General features: G+C 35.5%; 1 protein-coding gene across 3 annotated transcripts in view; it reads right to left on the reverse strand.

Moving 5' to 3' along the window:
• Positions 1–20,032, reverse strand: part of Csmd3 (CUB and Sushi multiple domains 3) — a 1,130,934-nt gene that overhangs the window by 408,677 nt on the left and 702,225 nt on the right. For all 3 annotated transcript variants that reach the window (XM_028765583.1, XM_028765601.1, XM_028765593.1), the window contains 2 exons: positions 5,386–5,524; positions 1,939–2,126 (listed from right to left, as the gene is read on the reverse strand). In XM_028765583.1, the coding sequence (XP_028621416.1) occupies positions 1,939–2,126; positions 5,386–5,524 (327 nt within the window). The remainder of the gene's footprint in view (positions 1–1,938; positions 2,127–5,385; positions 5,525–20,032) is intronic.

Raw genomic sequence — 20,032 nt, forward strand, 5'->3', positions numbered from 1 at the left:
TATGTTATGTTATGTTATGTTATGTTATGTTATGTTATGTTATGTTACTGGCTGCAGGATCCTGCTGGTCTGTAGCAGCATGAGCCGCCCACTTCCCTCCAACTTTCTGTTCTGTCCTCTTACCACTTTGTCATTGAGGAACTGGCCATCAGTAGTAGCCACAGTCCAATTCCCTGGAATTATGAAGTAACAAATTTTCCAACACAAGAAATGTATTGGACCTAATTTTTCTTATTTTTATGCCTCATTTACTTATTTTGTGTAATTCCTGCTATCTTTTGTTAAAAATTTTCTGAATTGAAGTCTTTACTCTGACACTTTGCATTGGCCATACTTACCAAAGAAAGATAACTACAAAAAAATATAAATAATGCACTTCACATTCACTAAGCTGATTTTGAGATATTTCAATTGCCAATAGAGTTGAGTTGAGGAAGAAATAATGTGACTGTATTCTTGAAATAACAATACCTTGTAGAAAATTGTTTCCTAGGTTTTATGTACAAGAGCTATTTTTTGTGAAAAAGTACATGAAAATTAATTCCTTATATAATATGGAGATTATGTACATGTAAGTTTATGTTTACTTATGTATATATAAGTTTATTTATACACAGAAACATATTTATACACATATGGTAACCTATGTAGTACAATAATACATATACGCATATGCAAAATATTTGTAAATCAAAGATATATTTCTACATAAATAATAGTATTTAAAAAATTAAAGCAGTAGACAGCTGTGGTGGCAAATGTATTAATTCTCAACACTAAGGTGACAGAAGGAGGTAGATTTCTGAATTTGAAATCAGCCTTGTCAACATAGCAAGTTCTAGACCATCCTGGACTACAAAGTGAGTTTCTACGAAACACACATGCCTGTATGCATGCAAGTGTGCACGTGAGCATGCATGCATGTGCGTGTACACACACACACACACACACACAAACACAGATTCACACTTGCATGCACAAGTCTGCACATGCAGACAAACATATACATATACTCACTAATATACACAGAGAGAGACATACACACATTCATCTGTAGTCTGTACATGCAGACAAACACAAACACACAGATACAGAGTTGAAGGATAAATATTTTAGATTTTTACAAGTTTAATATTATTGTACATATACTTATGACGTGCAGGATGGTGTGAGTAGGATACTGTGCAAACACAGAGGTCAGAAGACAACTTCATGGAACCCTTGTCTACCTCCCACCTTTCTATGGGTTCAGAGATTCACCTTAGCTTGCCAGACATGCCAAGCTAGAGCCTTCACCTGCTGAGCTGTCTTGCCAGCCTTATCTGAGACATTTTAATGGAAACAGTGAACTCTTAGCTGTGATTATTCAGCACTGATTCTCACACTTTGAGTTACAGCTTGTTTTAATAGATTCTTTTTGCTATTATATCAACTGAATATATGTATGAAAATGTGAAAATATGTACACTTTAATCTTTATATACTTTTAAACTTTTATACAAAACAAAACTGAATATCTGACGTTGACAGTATTTGTAATTCATATAAGTAAAATATGATAAAAATACATTTTGTGAAGTAAGGGTTAAAAGAATGCTATTGTTACAAGTGTGAAATTAACTACAGGTTAACTTGCTTCTCTAAGCCATATAAAATGATTAAAACATGCAATGTAGTGAACTTATTTGGTATTTCTGACACTCACACTTTATTTCCTTTTATACGAATACCAGGTAACTACTGCTTAAAAATCTATTGTACAATTCACTTGTATAAAGACACTAAAACATAAACTTTCTCATTTATAAAAGAACCATTTTAAAGTTTTCTTTTAAAAGAATGAATAAGTAAATATATTACTTTTTTTGCAATATGAAGATAATATTAAATAGGGAACAATGAGAATAGAAAAATAAAACAGTATTTGTTATTACTTACTTTCATAATGAATCTTGAATCCATTATTGGAACGGCTATTGTCTGTTGTAAATAGTAGGTATATAAAATTACTGCTGCTGAACAGAAACTGTGGCACTTGTGTGCCATTGTAAGACCCAAGCAAAGGTGACAAAAGATTTGGTCCATCATGAACTTCCAGAACATCATAATTTAGTTCAGTCTGAAATCTAGGATGAAGAGGCGCAATTGGAAACATATTAGAACAAATATGCAGAAATTAGACCTCAGTATTTAGACAATCCTCTATTAAGGGTTTCTTTTGAACCACATTTATTATTTAATACTTTATCTAGTGCCTATGATATCATTGAAAGAATTATCTGTCCTAAGTATCAGGATCATATGTCATGGAATTATCAGTCAGAAGTATGTACTCATAAAAGTATCTGCTGAGTATTATAGGTCATGCTTAGTAAATAATATAAATAAAAACTCTATTCTTGAAGTAGGTACTTCTCAGCTCATTTTTACTTGCTATCTTCAATTCTACGTAAAACTATACTCTTTTATATGTATTATAACATTTCTTACATTTCAAATCTAGTCTCTGACCCATATAAACTGAAAAAAATTATATAGTGCTTTAAAGATCTTTAACTTTTATTTTCATCTTTACTATATATGTCAGCATGTGGGATTGTGCACATCAGTGAAGTGCCTACAGAGACTAGACAAAGACATAGGTCCCCTGAATCTGAGTTCCAGGTGGTTTTGATGTACTGGGTGTCAGTGCTGGAGACATAAAACCTCTTAGTCACAAGTCACAAAATATATTTGAAGCTGAATGTCTAAGAATTAATACGAAGATTCACAGCCTTTCAAAGACCATTCTAACTTTATGTAAGTTCATTATAATGTGTAGACTATATCTATTTAATTTTGTTGTGTAATGTTTTTACTTATTTGTTCTTTAGTAATTTAATTTAAAAGTTTTATTTCAATATACATTTTCTCATGGGAAATAGAAAACAAATGTCAAAACTCTATAAAAGTCATGGTTAGCAATGCAAAAAACTTCTATAAAATATGGATATAGGAAAATATTCTAGGGGCTATAATAAGGATATTGCCTCTATTATAATATTTAATATTACTCAATATCCAATATTATAATGAATTCCATTATTACCTATCCAAACTAAAACATTATTATTTTTTAAAGGTATCACTAGAAAGAGAATAAGACTTATTTTCAAAGAATTAAGTAGGTGATAGGTACTTCTCAATGCTTTCTCAATATCATTTTTAAAGAAAAATGGAGCATTGACACTGTTAAAATACATAGAAGTATGTGGTTAAAATCTGCACATTTGATTCCAAGTCAAGATTTAATTTCTCTACTATAAAGAATAAAAGTTGTTTGCTCAATAACTTCAAAAACTTGCTCATCCATCTGTTGCCAAATTACTTCTATTCTTATAATGGACAGCCATTACAAGGTGATCATACAAAAGGCGTAGCTTTTCTGAAAAGGGACATGGAATATTTGAAATACTCAAGGGTTTTCAAGAAAGAAAATTAAAGCTGTTTTACATGTATTTTCTTCAAATAGTTTCAAGTGAGAAAGCTCTGCATGTGAAGGCAATTGCCACACAGCCCTACTACCCAAGATTGATCCCCAGGACCCATATGTAGAATCAGAGCATCAACATCACCCAGTTATCCTCTGACATCCATACATGCACCCCCCACCACCTGCACAAAGTATGTTTAATATAATTTTTTTAAAAAGTCTTTTATACTTTCTTGTGCATGAAGAAAGAAGAGACAGAGGGATCGATTCCCAAAAAGAACATTTCAGGATGTGTGTACAGAGAATGTTTGAAAGAAAACTATTATCACAACTATGCTCTTGTTAGTCTGAAACACTGAGGAGCTCAGTGACATGTCTGTAAGGCAGTCTAATGGCTGTATAGCCATAATTTTGATAGTTTTCCTGAGTCAGACCTGAAAATGCAGCAATTACAGGCATGTCCAACCCATTCTAACATGCAAAACTGTCTTGAGTTTAAAATGTACATTCTAGGCTATACATGGTAGTACGTACAGAAGACTAGAGTTCAACATGGTGCTGGCCTACACAGTTAGTTTGAATTAGATGGAGCTGTATATTTGTATAATATACTACTGAAAAGCTAAATAAAATGATGGACCTAAATACATATATATTAAATATGTATATAACTTTCATGTGCTAAATTATGCCCCTATGAATCTACATGTTGAAATGTTAACCCTTACTTAGCAAATGAGAATGTTAAGATGGATAATAATCTTGAAAGCAGAAATTGAGATAAAATAAGATCATGAGAGTGGATTTTAATTCAACATGATCTTATATATGTGAAAAGGATGGTAGGACTCAGAAACACATGTGTGGAGGAGAGGGAAGGAGAGAGACAAAGAGAGAGAGAGACAGAGAGAGAAAGAGAGAGACAGAGAGACAGGGAGAATAGACAGACAGAAAGAATAAACAGACAGAGATAGACAGAGAAACAGAAACAGAGATAAAGAGGCAAAGAGACATAGAGAGAGACAGAGAAAGAGAAAGACAGTGAGAGGGACAGGGAACAATAATATCATGTAAAGTTGCCTAGAAGACAAAACCAAAGAAACCAGAAAAACAAACCGTTGGAGTCTTTGAACTCAGACTCCAGGTTGATAGAATTTTAGAGACATAAAGCTCTGCTGTTTAAACCACAGTCCTTTAAACTGAGTGTCCTACCCATCAAAAATCAAGATTTAATTCTATGTGAAAGGAAAAGAGCACACTCATTTTAATTAATCAATTCTGCTTTTGTGTTTATTAAATGATAAAGTTTAATGTATTACAAAAGTCCTTTTAAAGTAAGTTTCTACATGACTGATCAACAGTGAATATTTCATTTGTTTTCCAAGTATGTCTATAGTGTGTGTGTGTGTGTGTGTGTGTGTGTAGCTAAGGTCATATAAAATTTTTCAGCAATTGGAGGGTCACCAGGGGAAAATGATGAATGTATCCTGGGTATACTTGGGTAATTAAATGATATTAACTATAAGTGAATTACACCGGGAGACAATATTGAATTTTTTTATAAGACCTTTGTTCTTGGAAATCTAGCAGAAATGAATTCACAAGCCCTTAAAAACATAGAACAACTAAACTCATTAAAGTAAAGGTCATATATTCATATCTCAGTACTGTCCATATATATGTACAGAAGAAATGGTCATGCATTACTTAACAGTAAAGTCATAGCAACAAACAAATAAAAAATTAACTTGAGAACCAACTGAAAGGTCAAAAGTGGGTTGAACGTCTTAAGCATTCAAGGAAAGCAAGTGACTATCTAATAAAATTACTTATTGATGTAGTAAGGGAAATGGTGAATGCCAACTGTAACATCTATTCATTTCTTTACAAGACAGAAAAATATTTGCAGAGACCTTTCAAATGTAATTTTGATAGAGTGTCCAGGTTCAGCTTCAATCACCCACTCACAATTCAAAGAGTCTTTGTAGTATCCTGGCCATCCTGGTGAGAGAATTACTCCACTTGGAGCTGAAAAGTGGCCACCACATGGAGCTGAAAGATGAAACCAGAGAACAATAAGAATAGACTTTATATATATCTTACATATGAATATATATAATATTTTTAATCTCAATTACTTATCGTCTATTGATCTGTCATTCTTCTACCATTGACCCATTATCAATCTTATCAATCTATATGTCATCTATTTATCATTTATCTATCGTCCATATGTATATAACCTATCTATCCATCCACACTTCCATCCATCTATTTATGCATATCTATCTATCTATCTATCTATCTATCTATCTATCTATCTACCTAGTGAGACAAGTTCTTGATATTCAGCCTATGCTGTCACAGTACTCACCATGGGTTCCAGGTTAATAAACTCACCACAATCTCTCTGCTTTGGATCTGAAGTACTGAGATGATTGAATTCCCATATGAAGTCCAGCTATGATTTAAATGAATCTCTTAATATGTTCATTAAGTGGTAATGAATACTACTTTTAAATGTAAAGGTCCATGTAATTAATTCTCTCTGTGATTAAAAGATCTTCCCCTAAGAGATCATATACTTGTAAAATTGTGACACAGCTACACTTTGCCAGTCACTTCCAGCTAGCCATCCTAAAGTCATCAGATAATTTTCTTTACATCCTTATGTGAATTCACATTCTTCATCTTCAGCTTGAAATGATATGTAAATTGTCAGCTTTGGTTCCTTATTTTTTTCTTATGTTATCAAATTGTCTGTACTGTGACTGTCTTTTATTCCAGAGTCACTATTATAGTTTACACAGTGACTGGCATGAGGATGGCCATTATAAGTTCATATGTTAGAATTCCTAATCCCCAGTTGGTAGAGCTATATAGGAGTGTTTAGAAGATGTGCCTTTGTTATATGGGGTACACTTTTGATGTTTCAAAAACCCCATCTCCAGTCTCAGTCTCTCTCTCTCTCTCTCTCTCTCTCTCTCTCTCTCTCTCTCTCTCTCCATCTGCCTGTTTTTTGAATCAGGTTGTGACTCTGAGCTGTTGCTCCAGCACAATGTCTACTGCCATGCTTCCTGCCATGATGATCATGAACTCTAACTAAGCCTCTAAAATTGTAAGCCCCAAATAGACTCTTTGTATTACATAAGTTGTCTTGGTCATGATATTGTATCACAGCAATAGAAAAGTAAGTGAGTGCACATCATAATGAGTTCCTTCTCTATTGCTTTTCCTCCCTGTTATTTGATCTTTTGATTTGGTTCAACTGCCAAATATGTGTTTTATATTTTGGGGTTATCAGGCCATCATTTTCTAAACATGTATGTTGATCTGTTTTATTTGTTTACATTAAATTAAAACTTCTACTTAACACTATAGTTAATATCATATTTTATTCTCTGCCTTTCCTTAAGCTCAAGAACAACTGAAACCACAAAGATAGCATTGTTGGGATCTTGAACATAAACATCCCATTGTATAAATGGATAAACAAACTTGCGGAGAGAATACATGACTAAAGTTCTACAAGCTGGAAAATAATCTCAAATCATTTCCTCAAAATTAGTGCTATATTACCTTTACTGAATTGGTCAATGATATGAGTATGTATATTGTAGTATAAAGCAGAAAGCCTGACAAAGGTCTTCTTTTGTTTTCCTCTTATTCTCACATCCAAACCATCCTCAAACCTACACTCTATTTTTCAGCTATGTCTCCCATCTTAGTTCAAATTACCACAATCTCATTCCAGGAATACCAAGGTATAGCCCATATAAAACACCTCCTTAACTTTTGCACTCACAGAAACTGTCTATGACATAGCAAGATGTAAACTGAGTAAAAAAAGAAAATCCTCATAAAACACCCAATTTGAGAATGTTGTCGTTATTTTGAAGCTTGTTTTTGTTGTTATGAGACATAGTCTGTGGTGGTTCAGGTAGGCTTCAAATATGTCAGCTATAGTCATAGCCCCCTTTCTTGGAAATTATATGCATAAGGCTTGAGTGAAGTATTTTCTAGGTGAAATTGTAAAACATACTCCTTGCATGAGAATGCTCACTAATCAACCAAATCTTATTCTTTAACTGATTCCAACATTGTTTACTAAAAGCATTCCAAGGAAATTGTTGTCATGAGGATTACATATTCTTAAAGTTTGGATGACATATAAGTTAGTTTCACTCAGTGTTATAAATTTTAAATATAAACCTATGTGCACAATAGTTACATAAGTTAACATAATTTAAAATGTATCACTATTTTATTTAAGGAATGTATAGACTATGTGGAGCATGTTTGGCAGAAACATTTATAACTTCATCAATTCATGTCATTCTAGGACAGAACTTATGCATCTAGTCATTAAATGAGGTAATGAGTCATATAATTAGTTATTGTGGAAGGGCCAAAGATGGTTACAATCTAAAGCATTGATGCCCTTTTTTGATCCATTCATTCAACGAATGAAGGAAAGAGATGGGTGAATTCTTTAAAAACATTCAAAACAGGAATGTCTCTTATGCCTGCCTAAAGCTCAATCTTGAGTAGAGGCATCACTCAATGTGGTCCTATGAGGCTTATCACATGTACTATATACCTACATAACTACTATAACAAAAGTCTGCAGAAGTGCAGAAGACCTAAAGCTTTCACTAAGAAGAGAGGAGTTTGCTCAGATGGGTCAGTCAAGAACGGGCTCTTGATCTGAGGGACTGTCTAGAGAATGCTAGGATAAAGAAGCTACAGAGCAGCAAAAGCAAAGACACCAACAAAGACACAGGCAATAGGAAGACTGGAACACTCAAGAGAACAAGGAAACCTATAGCAGAAAGCAGTCCAGAGTTGAAGGCAGCTAAGAAGGGAGCAGAAATGAACTGAATTTTCAACCGTTACTTGATAACATTGAAAATGTTAATAAGGCTCCTGTTAGCAAGCACTTTGTGTTTGGGTTAGGAGTCTGTACATGGGATGAATCCCCAAGTGGGACAGTCTCTGGATGGCCTTTCTTTCAGTCTCTGTTCCAAACTTTGTTGTCGTATTTTCTCCCTTGAGTATTTTCTTGCCCCTTCTAAGAAGGATTGAAGAATCTACACTTTGGTCTTCCTTCTTGAGCTTCATGTGGTCTGTGAACTGTATCTTGAGTATTGTGAGCTTTTGGGTAAATACTTATCAGTGAGTGAATACTATGTGTGTTTTGTGACTGGGTTACCTCACTCAGGATGATATTTTCTAGTTCCATACATTTGCCTAAGAATTTCATGAAGTCATTGTTTTTAATAGCTGAGTAGTAATCCATTGTGTAAATGTACCACATTTTCTGTATCCATTCCTCTGTTGAAGGACATCTGGGTTCTTTTCAGATTCTGGCTATTATAAATAAGGCTGCTATGAATATATTGGAGCATGTATCCTTGTTATATGTTGGAACATCTTTTGGGTATACTCCTAGGAGTGGTATAGCTGGGTCTTCAGGTAGTACTATGTCAAATTTTCTGAGGAAATGCCAAATTGATTTCCAGAGTGATTGTACCAGCTTGCACTTCCACCAACAATGGAGGAGTGTTCCTCTTTTTCTACATCTGTCACCTGAGTTTTTGATCTTATCCATTCTGACTGGTATGAGGTGGAATCTCAGGGTTGTTTTGATTTGCATTTCCCTAATGACTAAGGATGTCGAACATTTCTTTAGGTGCTTCTCGGCCACTCGAGTTTCCTCAGTTGAAAATTCTCTATTTGGTTCTATACCCCATTTTTTTAATAGGGGTATTTGGTTCTCTGGAGTCTAACTTCTTGAGTCTTTTGTATATATTGGATATTAGCCCTCTATCAGATGTAGGATTGCTAAAGATCTTTTCCCAATCTGTTGGTTGCCATTTTGTCCTATCCACAACATCATTAGCCTTATAGAAGCTTTGCAATTTTATGAGATCCCATTTGTCTTTTGTTGATCTTAAAGCATAAGCCATTGGTGTTCGGTTCAGGAATTTTTCCATTGTGCCCATATGTTCAAGGCTTTCCCCCACTTTCTCTTCTATTACTTTTAGTGTATCTGGTTTTATGTGAAGGTCCTTTATCCATTTGGACTTGAGCTTTGTACAAGGCAATAAAAATGGATAGATTTCTATTCTTTTACATGCTGACCTCCAGTTGAACCAGCACCGTTTGTTGAAAATGCTGTCCTTTTTCCACTGGATAGTTTTAGCTCCTTTGTCAAAGATCAAGTGACCATAGGTGTGTGGGTTTTTTTCTGGGTCTTCAATTCTGTTCCATTGATCCATACAGTTTTTTTTATCACTATTGCTCTGTAAGTGCTTACTGACAGGAGACTAATATAGCAGTCTCCTGAGAGGCTCTGCCAGAACATGACAAATACAGAGGTGGATGCTCACAGCCAACCATTGGGCTGAGCACAGGGTCCCCAATGGAGGAGTTAGAGGAAGAACTAAAGGAGCTGAAAGAGTTTGCAACACCATAGAAAAAACAACAGTATCAACCAACCAGAACCCGCCCCACCCCAGAGTTCCCAGGGACAAAACTATTAACCAAAGAGTATGCGGGGAAGAGACTCATGGCTCCATCTGCATATGTAGCAGAGGATGGCCTTGTGGGACATCAGTGGGGGAAGAGGCCTTTGGCCTTGTGAAGCCTCAATGCCCCAGTGTAGGGGAATGCCTGGTCTGCCAGGTCTGGGAGGTGGGAGTGGGTGGGAGAGCACTCTCAAAGAAGCAGGGGGAGGGGGGATGGAATGAGAGGTTTTTGGAGGGGAAACCAGGAAAGCAGTTAACATTTTAAATGTAAATAAAAAATTAAAATATAAAAAAGAAACTGTTAATAAAGTAGATTGCATTTATATGGAAAGATAATTCAGCATGAGTGATAATATGAAAAGAAAAGCAATTAGTTGTTTAAACATTACAATTTGATATATCAAACTTATAAAAATAGAATATTATCTAGTATTCTCTTTATATAAAATTAATTTTAATTTCCACTTAATGTCATTTTACCTAATCTAAACAATATCAATGAAATAACAAAATTTATATACTTGTTAGTTTCTCCAAAATCTTGAGATAAATAGTACTGTTGATACTTCAGAAATAGGGATACATTTTATACCTATAGTAGTTCTGTATACATCCTTACATTTAAAGGTGATAAACTGAAGAAAAGAATACCAAACACAGGCATTATCACAAATTGATAAAAGCACTTCTAAAATACTTAACAGGAAAGAAGCTAAAAGCCTAAGGAGGGATTTTTGAAAGCCTACTCATTAATAAAACTCTTTCATTCTACATTCAATCATATGTTTTATGCAACACACAAATAATTTAAAATTGTTTCTATTTGTTAAGTGGTATGTTAAGGTGCCTCATGCATCAAGGAAAATGCATATCACTAATACCAGCTTCATTGATTGTGGTGCCAACGATGTCAGAAACAAGAATATTTCTGTTCTTCCTCCATTTTGGGAGGAGCTATGTAGCAAGGCAGCGTGAGGTGTGGAGACAGGCATAGGGAAAGAAGAAGAAAAGATAAACACACTGAAAAGAAAAGCTGGAGAGATAGATAGTTCAGTTGGTAGTACTGTGTATGAGAACCTGGGATCAATCTGAAACACTGCACAATCTGTATATACTGATGGAAGGTAGAGTTTTGTCAGTGAGAAAATTAAGTTTTTCTTTAGATACCTAGTAATTTATAGAACAGAGAGAGAGAGAGAGAGAGAGAGAGAGAGAGAGAGACAGAGAGAGAGTCAGAGACAGAGACAGAGACACAGAGAGAGACAAAGAAAGCTTTTATTTTATTTTATAATTTATTTTTTCTCAAATCGTAATTCATTCACACAGGGGTTATAAACATAGAAAGGCAGGATGTGGGGAAGGGAATGACAATGGAGTGTGGGTGTTCAGGGGATGGATATAAAGATTATAAATAATTTATGTATTATCATTCAAGGATTTGAAAATAAGTATCCTGAGTTTAAAATATTGTTTCTTCACATTTTTTTCATAAAGATGCTACATTTCTGTATATTTTTGAAAGATCAGAAACAGACAACATTCAAAATAATTAATTCTATGAAAAAAATATGCTCATGTTAGAGGATATATAGGACTCATAGAATATATTTAAGTGAATATATTAAGGATGAATCAGAGTTCTTCAGTAAAGTAGAGATGAAGGATATTGGAAATGAAGTAATAGCATGTGTGAAGTTGTACAGGGTTGAGTAAGTATAATATTTTAAAATAATACCAAATAGCTTTTTAAGATCGTGAAGAGATGGGAGATGATGAAACTGAGTGCATTAGAAACATATCTAGAAGAGTAAATTACTGAAAGCAAAGCATAGACAATTGATAAATGTATGACAAAATTGAGGTTTTCATTTGAATATATCATACATGTACAGTGCATTTGGAACTTCTGAGATCAGCAATATTAGTTTTAAAAAAATAAGAAAAACTTAATCAGAATCTGACATAAGTCTATTACAGGAATGAGGTGAATGAGGTAGTTAGAATGTAAAGTCAAAAGTATCTATTGATGACACAATGTAACATAAAAATGCAAAAGAACCAAAACTGGTCCTTAAACCTTTGGCATATAAACATGATGGATGCTGACTTCATTTTAAAACAATGGACTACTCCAAAAACACAGGAGTTACACATAATACGATTTAGTGCTAAACTTGGAGAGTGTGTTGGCTAGTGTTCTATCAACTTGACACAAGCTATAATCATCTGAAAGGAATGAATCTCAAGTGCGTAAATGTCTTTTAAGTTTAAGCTATAGGTAAACCTGCAGAGCATTTTCTTAATTAGTGATTAATTGGAGAGTGCCCAGTAGAAAGTAAAAATTTCTAGATTGTTTAAAGATACAGTTGTGTCCTTTGATGATTTTCTGGAAACTGTCTTATGAGAGAATGTTTTTGCAGAAGCAGTCACGTGGCAGGATGTTTTGCTAAGAATAGACACATGAGTTTTTCTGAGAGCAGCCTGGATAAAGGACATGTGATCTTTTGCTAGAGCAGGTGCTTGAGAGAACATATGATACTTGGAAAGTATATAAATATAGTCCAACATACAGTGGACAATACTGGATGGTATTGGTTTATTTTCCCACTCTTTGTTGGTCTTCATTGGGCTTTGCTGTTGCTGGTCTTTGCTGATGATGGTGTTTAGTATTGGTTCACCTTGTCTTCTTTCCTGATCATTGTTTTCCATGACTTCATAGAGAGAAATCCACCAAAGAACTTCTAGTGGTTTTCCAGCCACTTCTTGCTACTTCCATGGACTCAGGATGATTGGCAGAGCCTTGCAGTTTCTAGTGGATCAACCTGCTATTACTGATTTACTTACTGTGTTTGTGAGTTCTGACATTGCTGATTCCTAAATGGTGTTTGTGAGTGGATCAAGCTGCCATGTGAACTGAACTGCTAATATCCTGCCAACACAGATTAGATTTGCTCCAAAGAAATATTTCTAAAGAGGTCCACATTTTCCTTTGCTTTATTATTATTAACCTTTCCTTCTCACTCTCTGTGCTGGGTGTGTGTGTGTGCTAGAAGGAATATTAAAGCGTTTAAGAACTCTTATGAAAAGTAAGATTTGAAAAATCTCAGTGTACAAAGTGTGGGTGGTGTCACCTCTGGACTGGTAGTCCTGGGTTCTGTTAGGACCAGAGCAAGCCGTGAGGATCAAGCCAGTAAACAGCTCTCCCACCTCCAGTTTCCTGCCCTGATTGGTTTCCCATCCTGACTTTCTTCCATGATGAGTAACGATATGAAGTGTAAGCCAAATAAACCACCCTTTATCTTCAACTTGCTTTTGGTCATGATATTTCATCATAGCAACAGTAAGTCTAGCTAGGACAGAGACTGTGTGAAATATTTAAAAAATTGGAAATGAAAAGTGCATTTTTTCCATAGGACTCATGAATATAACAGGCTATTTTAAAGCTTTAATGTTGGTAGAAAAAAGAAAGAAGAGGTGAAATTTAGAAAAATAGAGGGGATTGGTAAAATGGTTTTATAGAAGGTATAATATTAGCCAGTAGCCATTATATTGCAACATTTAGGATGAACATTTTGTTGTGGTTTTTCTTGCTCCTAAGTGTGTAAATTAAGAAACTAGTAACTATTAAAATTATTTCCTAGGTTTTACAAAACATAAAATAGTCTAGTTACATGTTATCTAGACAAAGTTCAGTTTAGGTATGTTTCAGAAAGGCTTCTTTCTTATTTAAGCAGCCCCATGCCTGCCTCTTTTGACTTGGAACAATTACTTTAGAAAATATAAATTCTTTCTACGTTTAAGATATAAATCTTCCTGTAGTCAAACAGATTTTCAGTTTTTACAATCCAGGAATTATGCCTTTCCTCTCAAATGTCATCAACAGTCCTTTGCCTAATCTCAGTGGGAGGGTAGGAAAGGATCTCATTAAATTCCAGGTAGAACACAAATGTACTAACCACCTTGGGCGTCTTCCTGTTTAACTTCGCCAGTGGTTTTATGCAAGCTCACTCTCTTGTTCAAAAATCTTGCCACTCTTTCAGACAGTTTATTTCAATCTCCCCTGTCATGATAATCTACTACTACTACTAGGAACTACTTTTTGGTTTTGTTGTTTTTTTATTTGTTTTGTTTTGTGTTTTGTTTTGAGACAGGGTTTCTCTGTATAGCCCTGGCTGTCCTAGAACTCACTCTGTAGACCAGGCTGGCCTTGAACTCAGAAATCTGCCTGCCTCTGCCTTCTAAGTGCTGGGATTAAAGATGTGTGCCACGACTGCCCGGCTAGGAGCTACTTTTTAATTCATTATATTAATTTTTCTAAGAAAAAATTCTTTAGGCAATGCTTACTCTCTTTACTATAGCTTTATGGAGACAGAAACTGGTGAAACTCTAGGCTAGACCATTCAGTACTAAGTTTTTTTTTAACATAACTCGAAGCTTCCAAACACCATGTTAACAACTTTATTGTATTTATTTTTGTTTACTTATTTATAAAAGGGTATTGTACCTTCTGTGTCTGATAATTTACAATCTATTAAAACTTTAAACTTTTTTAAACATCTGTAATATTTTATCTGCCCCAGATAGACAAATTTTAATGTTTTAAAAATTATTATTATTGTTTTAACTTATGTGTTTGTGTGTTTCTGTGAGTGAATATCATGGGTAAGTAGGAGTCTGCAGAGGTCAGAAGATAGTATCAGATCCCCTAGAGACAGAATTATAAGCATTTTCTAGATGCTTGATATGGCTAACTGTTCAGTTAGATATTCTGGAAGGAGTATCAAGTGCTCTTAACTACTAAGTGTCTCTCTAGTTTTGAGAGAATTTACATAAGGCAAGTAGATGAGATGTAGTCAACATCATATATAATAATAAGGGCATACTTGAGCTCAGGGTGAGATTCTGGATATATGATGGAAATAAAGCAGTATTTCAGAGACTGGAAAAAATCACAGACAAACAAACAGACACATAAGCAAACCTCCAGAAGAAGAGGTTGCCAAAGGATGGCATATGTAGAGGACAGAGAAATCAGGAAGTAAAAAATACTACTGTGAGTGGAGAAAAGTAAATGACACTGCGCTTCTAGTTAATTAGAAGAAAAGCTTTGTGTAAATTTTTAAGATATATTTGTAGGAATTATAAGATGCAAGAATTATAAAATTGCTGGGTACCTAGGAAGCTTGTTAAAGTACATATTTATAGAATACAAGTTTAGTGTTATAAGACAATCCACAATTCCCAATGTTAAAAAGAAGGCTCATCCCGATCCTTCAGGTTATTTTGTTTAGCCCTCATACACATCTTTAAGAATATCTAAACATATATGGAAGGAAGACCTCATAGATATCCTGAATATACACTCCACAGTTTCTGAAAAAAAATGTTGTGGGTATAAATGAAAAAGATGTTCCTTAGGCTCATGTTTTTGAACCCTTAGTCCAAGTTCATCATGCTGGTTGGAAAATTAGTAGAACCTTTAGGAGGTGAAACTTTGTTGTAGGAAGAAATCAATAGAGGCAAGCTTTGCGGTTTTATAGTCTGGCCCTACTTCCTTTTTCCTTACTTTGACTTCTGATCGCCAGTCAGTCCTCCAGCTCCTGAAGTCATCTCTTCCCTGCCACAATGAAATTCCCTTCTGGAATATCAAGACAGGATGAACATTTTCTTCTCCTAACATAGTTTCATCAAAATATTTTCTCACATGAACCGAAAAGTCAGTAATACAGGGGAAAATTTGGAGATATTAGTGAGATACAGCTTATTGCCTATACTACTTCCATTTTGCGGTAATGCAAACAGCATGCATATAAGTAATATCAGGGTGACCTAGTTCATTCCTCCAATTTAATTTTTCTAATAAAATTTGTTATTAACTGCATTAAAGTATTGGTTAATTTATTTAATGTAACTAAAATGTAACACACTCAAAATACCCAGCATACTTAAAGACTCACATAAAACTATACTCTTCCAATAGAATTAAGATAAAATTCTCTTCAATAACAGTTCTAAGGAATTTAGAAGTTTCACAGTAGGAGGTAAAAAAGTAGACAAGTTATACCTGATTACTCATAAGGCAATTGGAGATGTAAAGCTGAGTTTTGACCATAGGTTTAGCAACAATTAATTTAGAAAGCAGGTAATCCAGCTGTTGGTCAGAGAGATGACCCTTCTGTGGAGAGGTACCTCATAAATACACCATCCCCTATCATCATACATTGGTACTTCTATTCTTTCTGCCTTTTTAAAATTTGCTTTGTATTTGTGGCTCTGGTAAATGATCATTGATATATTTGGCCTATGAACATTGGTTGGTGACTCAGTAAAATTAAGGCACACTCAAATTTTAAACTATCACTAAAAAGGTGAAACTATATTCATGACAGTGAAAGAGTTTGAATGCTCCAGAAATTTGAGTCTTGATTCACTTCTTCAACTTTTATGTTCCTTTAATTTCTTTTTTCGAATTTAGTCTAGCAAAAGGTAGAAGTTAAACTGTGTCAATAGCTATAGTAGACCTCCAGATGACACTCAGTATTACATGCATGTAAAAACAACAACAGAAAAAGGAATTCATCCCTTAAGAAAAATGTGTGCATGTGTGAACACACATTGTATTAGAATTACAAATCAGTTCTGATATATGCATAGAGTTGTTACTCTAATTGCTTCTTCAAAAGAACCCTCTCCACAGAGAATGTGATGTCTGTGCAGAAGAGCTCCCTTCCCTCTGTTGCTAATTGAGATTCAAGAGAAAACCCCTTATCTTCAATGAGGAAGCTCATCAAGCATGCAAGTCCCACCCTGCCTCCAAACAGTTCTCCAGGGACTCCAGTTCCATCCTATTCATTCTAAAAATTTTCTCAGATATCTCACTAGGGAGTGGGAGGAAACATAAACCAGAACAATTCAGGGAGATCTATTCTGAGGGCAGGGAAGTTTTTGCTTGAGTAAGCATTTTATGGAGCATTCTGAAATCATTAGAGCAGACACAAAGCATGGTTTCATTCATTTTTTTCTTCTGACTTCTAATTCAAATATGCACTGTCAAATCCCACTCTTCCTAAAAATGAACATCTTGGGGATAAACTCTAGTTTTCACTATTTTATTTTCAAACCCTTTGCTTACCTTAGCCCATTCATCCAAAATAACTCTTTATGTGGTGGAGTGAATTGTGCTGTGGGAAGATCCACACTTGCTGATTCTCTGTACCAGTCTTGGAATAGAACACTGGCAGCCTCTTTCACAATTTATTCCTCACCATTATTTGGGAGGGGGGTGCATGGGGAAGAGTTAAGGTTTGTATGAAAGAGATCATGATCTCCTAGTCCCCTTTTGGTGGTGGTAGTAGTGGTAGCAAGTATTGGTGATATTTCCTGTCACATTAGAAGAATTAGTGAGTCTTTTTGAAAGTCGGAGACTCAAGAAATAGGTCCTTTATGGCTGGATTCCACAACAAACTCAACCATTTATGGGTATTGCTCTGCTCCAGGCTTTTGTGATAAATCTATGACCTCTTCTTGTAATTTATTTATTATGAAGTTAATTCTTTTCTTCAGTTGAGGGACATCTGTGCTGTTTTTAGTTACCTGCTTTACAAATAAAGCTGCTATGAACATAGCTGAGCAAATATCCTTGGAGTATGGTAGAACATCTTTTGGGTATATGCTCAGGAGTGCTACACCTATGTTTTGAGGTAGAAACATTTACAATTTTCCAAGAAACTAGCAAGTTGATTTAAAAAGTGGTTATAAAAGTTTGTACTTCCACCAGCAATGGAACAGTGTTCTCGTACTCCTCGCTTGCATGTGCTGTCCTTTGGGTTTTTGATTTTAGTTATTCTGATGGGTATAGTGTGTAATCTCAGAATTAGTTGGATTTGCATTTCCCTAGTGACTCAGGATGTTGAACATTTCCTTAAATGTTTCTCAAAAATTAGAGATTTCTCTCTTGACTATTCTCCATTAAGCTCTGTACCTATTTTTGGTTGTTGGTGTCTAACTCTTTGAGTTCTTTATACATTTTGAATATTAGCCCTATGTCAGATATAGAATTGATGAAGCCATTTTCTCAATGTGTAGGCTCTCATTTTCTCCTATTGACAGTGTTCTTCCCCCTATAGGAGTTTTTTGTTGTTGTTGTTTCATCAGATTCCATTTGTTAATTTTTAAAATAAATTTTATTTATTCAACAAATAAAATTTGTTTTTTATTTGAATTTTAAATTTCAAAGTAAATTAAAGAAATAATCTAGATAAAGAAAATGTGGTTTTCTTACACATTGGGATAGTACTCAGTTATTAAAAATAAGTGTAGGACCCCGAAGGGCTGCTATGCCTGGCTGAGACTTTCCATGTGCTGCTGTCTGCAAAGTAACATTCTGCAGTTTTTCTAAGAAAAAAAAAACATCCCATTGAAGTATGATGCTCCAGGAAGGGAATTTACACTTGACATCCTATTGCCCCCCAGTTGAGTTCTTGTTTTTCCTTGAGTTTATGTTTTTCCTTCCCTGGCTTGGTGTAATTATTGAACCCGCCCAGTAAAAGCTTTGGCATTCTCTCATAACGGATGACCTGAGTCTGAGTCTTTCTTTAATCCCCCAGGCCTACACCCAAGCTGGGTAATATGGGCTGCTCTGGAGCTGTCAAATCAGGACATCATGAATTTTGGGGGTAAATGGAACTAGAAAATATCATCCGGAATGAAGTAACCTAGATCCCAAAGGACATGCATGGTATGTACTCAATTACAAGTAGATATTAGCCATAAAGTATAGGATAAACATGCTACAATCCATAGACCAAAAGAAACCAAAGAACAAGGTGGTCCCAAGGGAGGCTTCTTGAATCTTTCTCAGAAGAGCAAATAAAATAGATATAGATATTAGAGGTGAAGAGAGAGAGAGAGAGAACTGTGTGGTAAAGGGGATCGGAATAGAAAAGGGGGTATTAGGTTTAGGGAGAGCAGGGGAGAGTAAATGGAAACCAGCAGTGGGTGGTGAGTGGCTCATCTCTAAGCTGTGTCAGAGACTTGAGATTGAGGGAGACCACAGGTTTTCTATGGAGGCTGACTCTAGTTGAGTCTCCTAGCAATGAGCTTTAGGGCACCTGTAGTGGCCATTGCTGTAGTTAGGCAGGACTCCCAGTGTTGGGATAAGGCACTCAACAAACCTTTCCCCAAAATTCCTTCTGCCTACAAGTGTGTAGATTCAAGGGAGAAGAGATGGAATGGCCCATCAATCACTGGCCCAATTTGAGACCTATCCCATGAGCAAGAACCAATCCCTGACACTGTTTATAATACTCTACTGTGCTTGCATATAGGAGCCTAGTATAACTGTCCTCAGAGAGGCTCTACCTAGTAGTGAAAGGAAACAGACTCAGAGCCCCACATCCAAACATTAGATGGAGCTTAGGCAATCTTATGGAAGAGTTGGGAGAAGGACCGAGAGACCCAGAGAAGATAGGGACTCCATAGGAAGACCAAAAAAGTCAACTAACCTGGACTCTTGGGGGATTCCAAGACTGAACCACCAACAAAAGAGCAAGCAGTAGCTGTACCTAGACCCATCCCCATATACTTAGCTTGGTCTTCATTCGAGTCCTCTTAAAAACTGGAGTGCGGCTGTTCTTGAACCTGTTGTCTGCCTGTGGATCCCCCTCCCCTAACCAGGTGACCTTGTCTGGTCTTAACGGGAGAGGATGTCCCTAGTCCTGCAGTGACTTGATGTGTCACTGCGGGGGTGATACCTACGGGATTACTCCCCCTTCTAAGAGGAGAAGATGAAGGAGGAATGAGAGGAGGGGCTGCAAGAAGTGTGTTACTGGGAGGAGAGAGAGGATGTTGAGATGTAAAATGAATAAATAAAAATAATTAAAAAAATAAAAAGAAGCCAATCCTAGGTACTCACTTGAGTATGTGGTTAATACACCCATATCTCTTAATTGTCAAACTGTTGGAGCTACAGGGCTCTGAATATCTCCACCTTGCTAGTTATTTATCATTTTCTTTTCCTTTGTTCAGTAGT

Source organism: Grammomys surdaster, unplaced genomic scaffold (genome assembly GCF_004785775.1).
Source record: "Grammomys surdaster isolate TR1022 unplaced genomic scaffold, NIH_TR_1.0 63, whole genome shotgun sequence".
Classification (NCBI taxonomy): Eukaryota; Metazoa; Chordata; class Mammalia; order Rodentia; family Muridae; genus Grammomys; species Grammomys surdaster.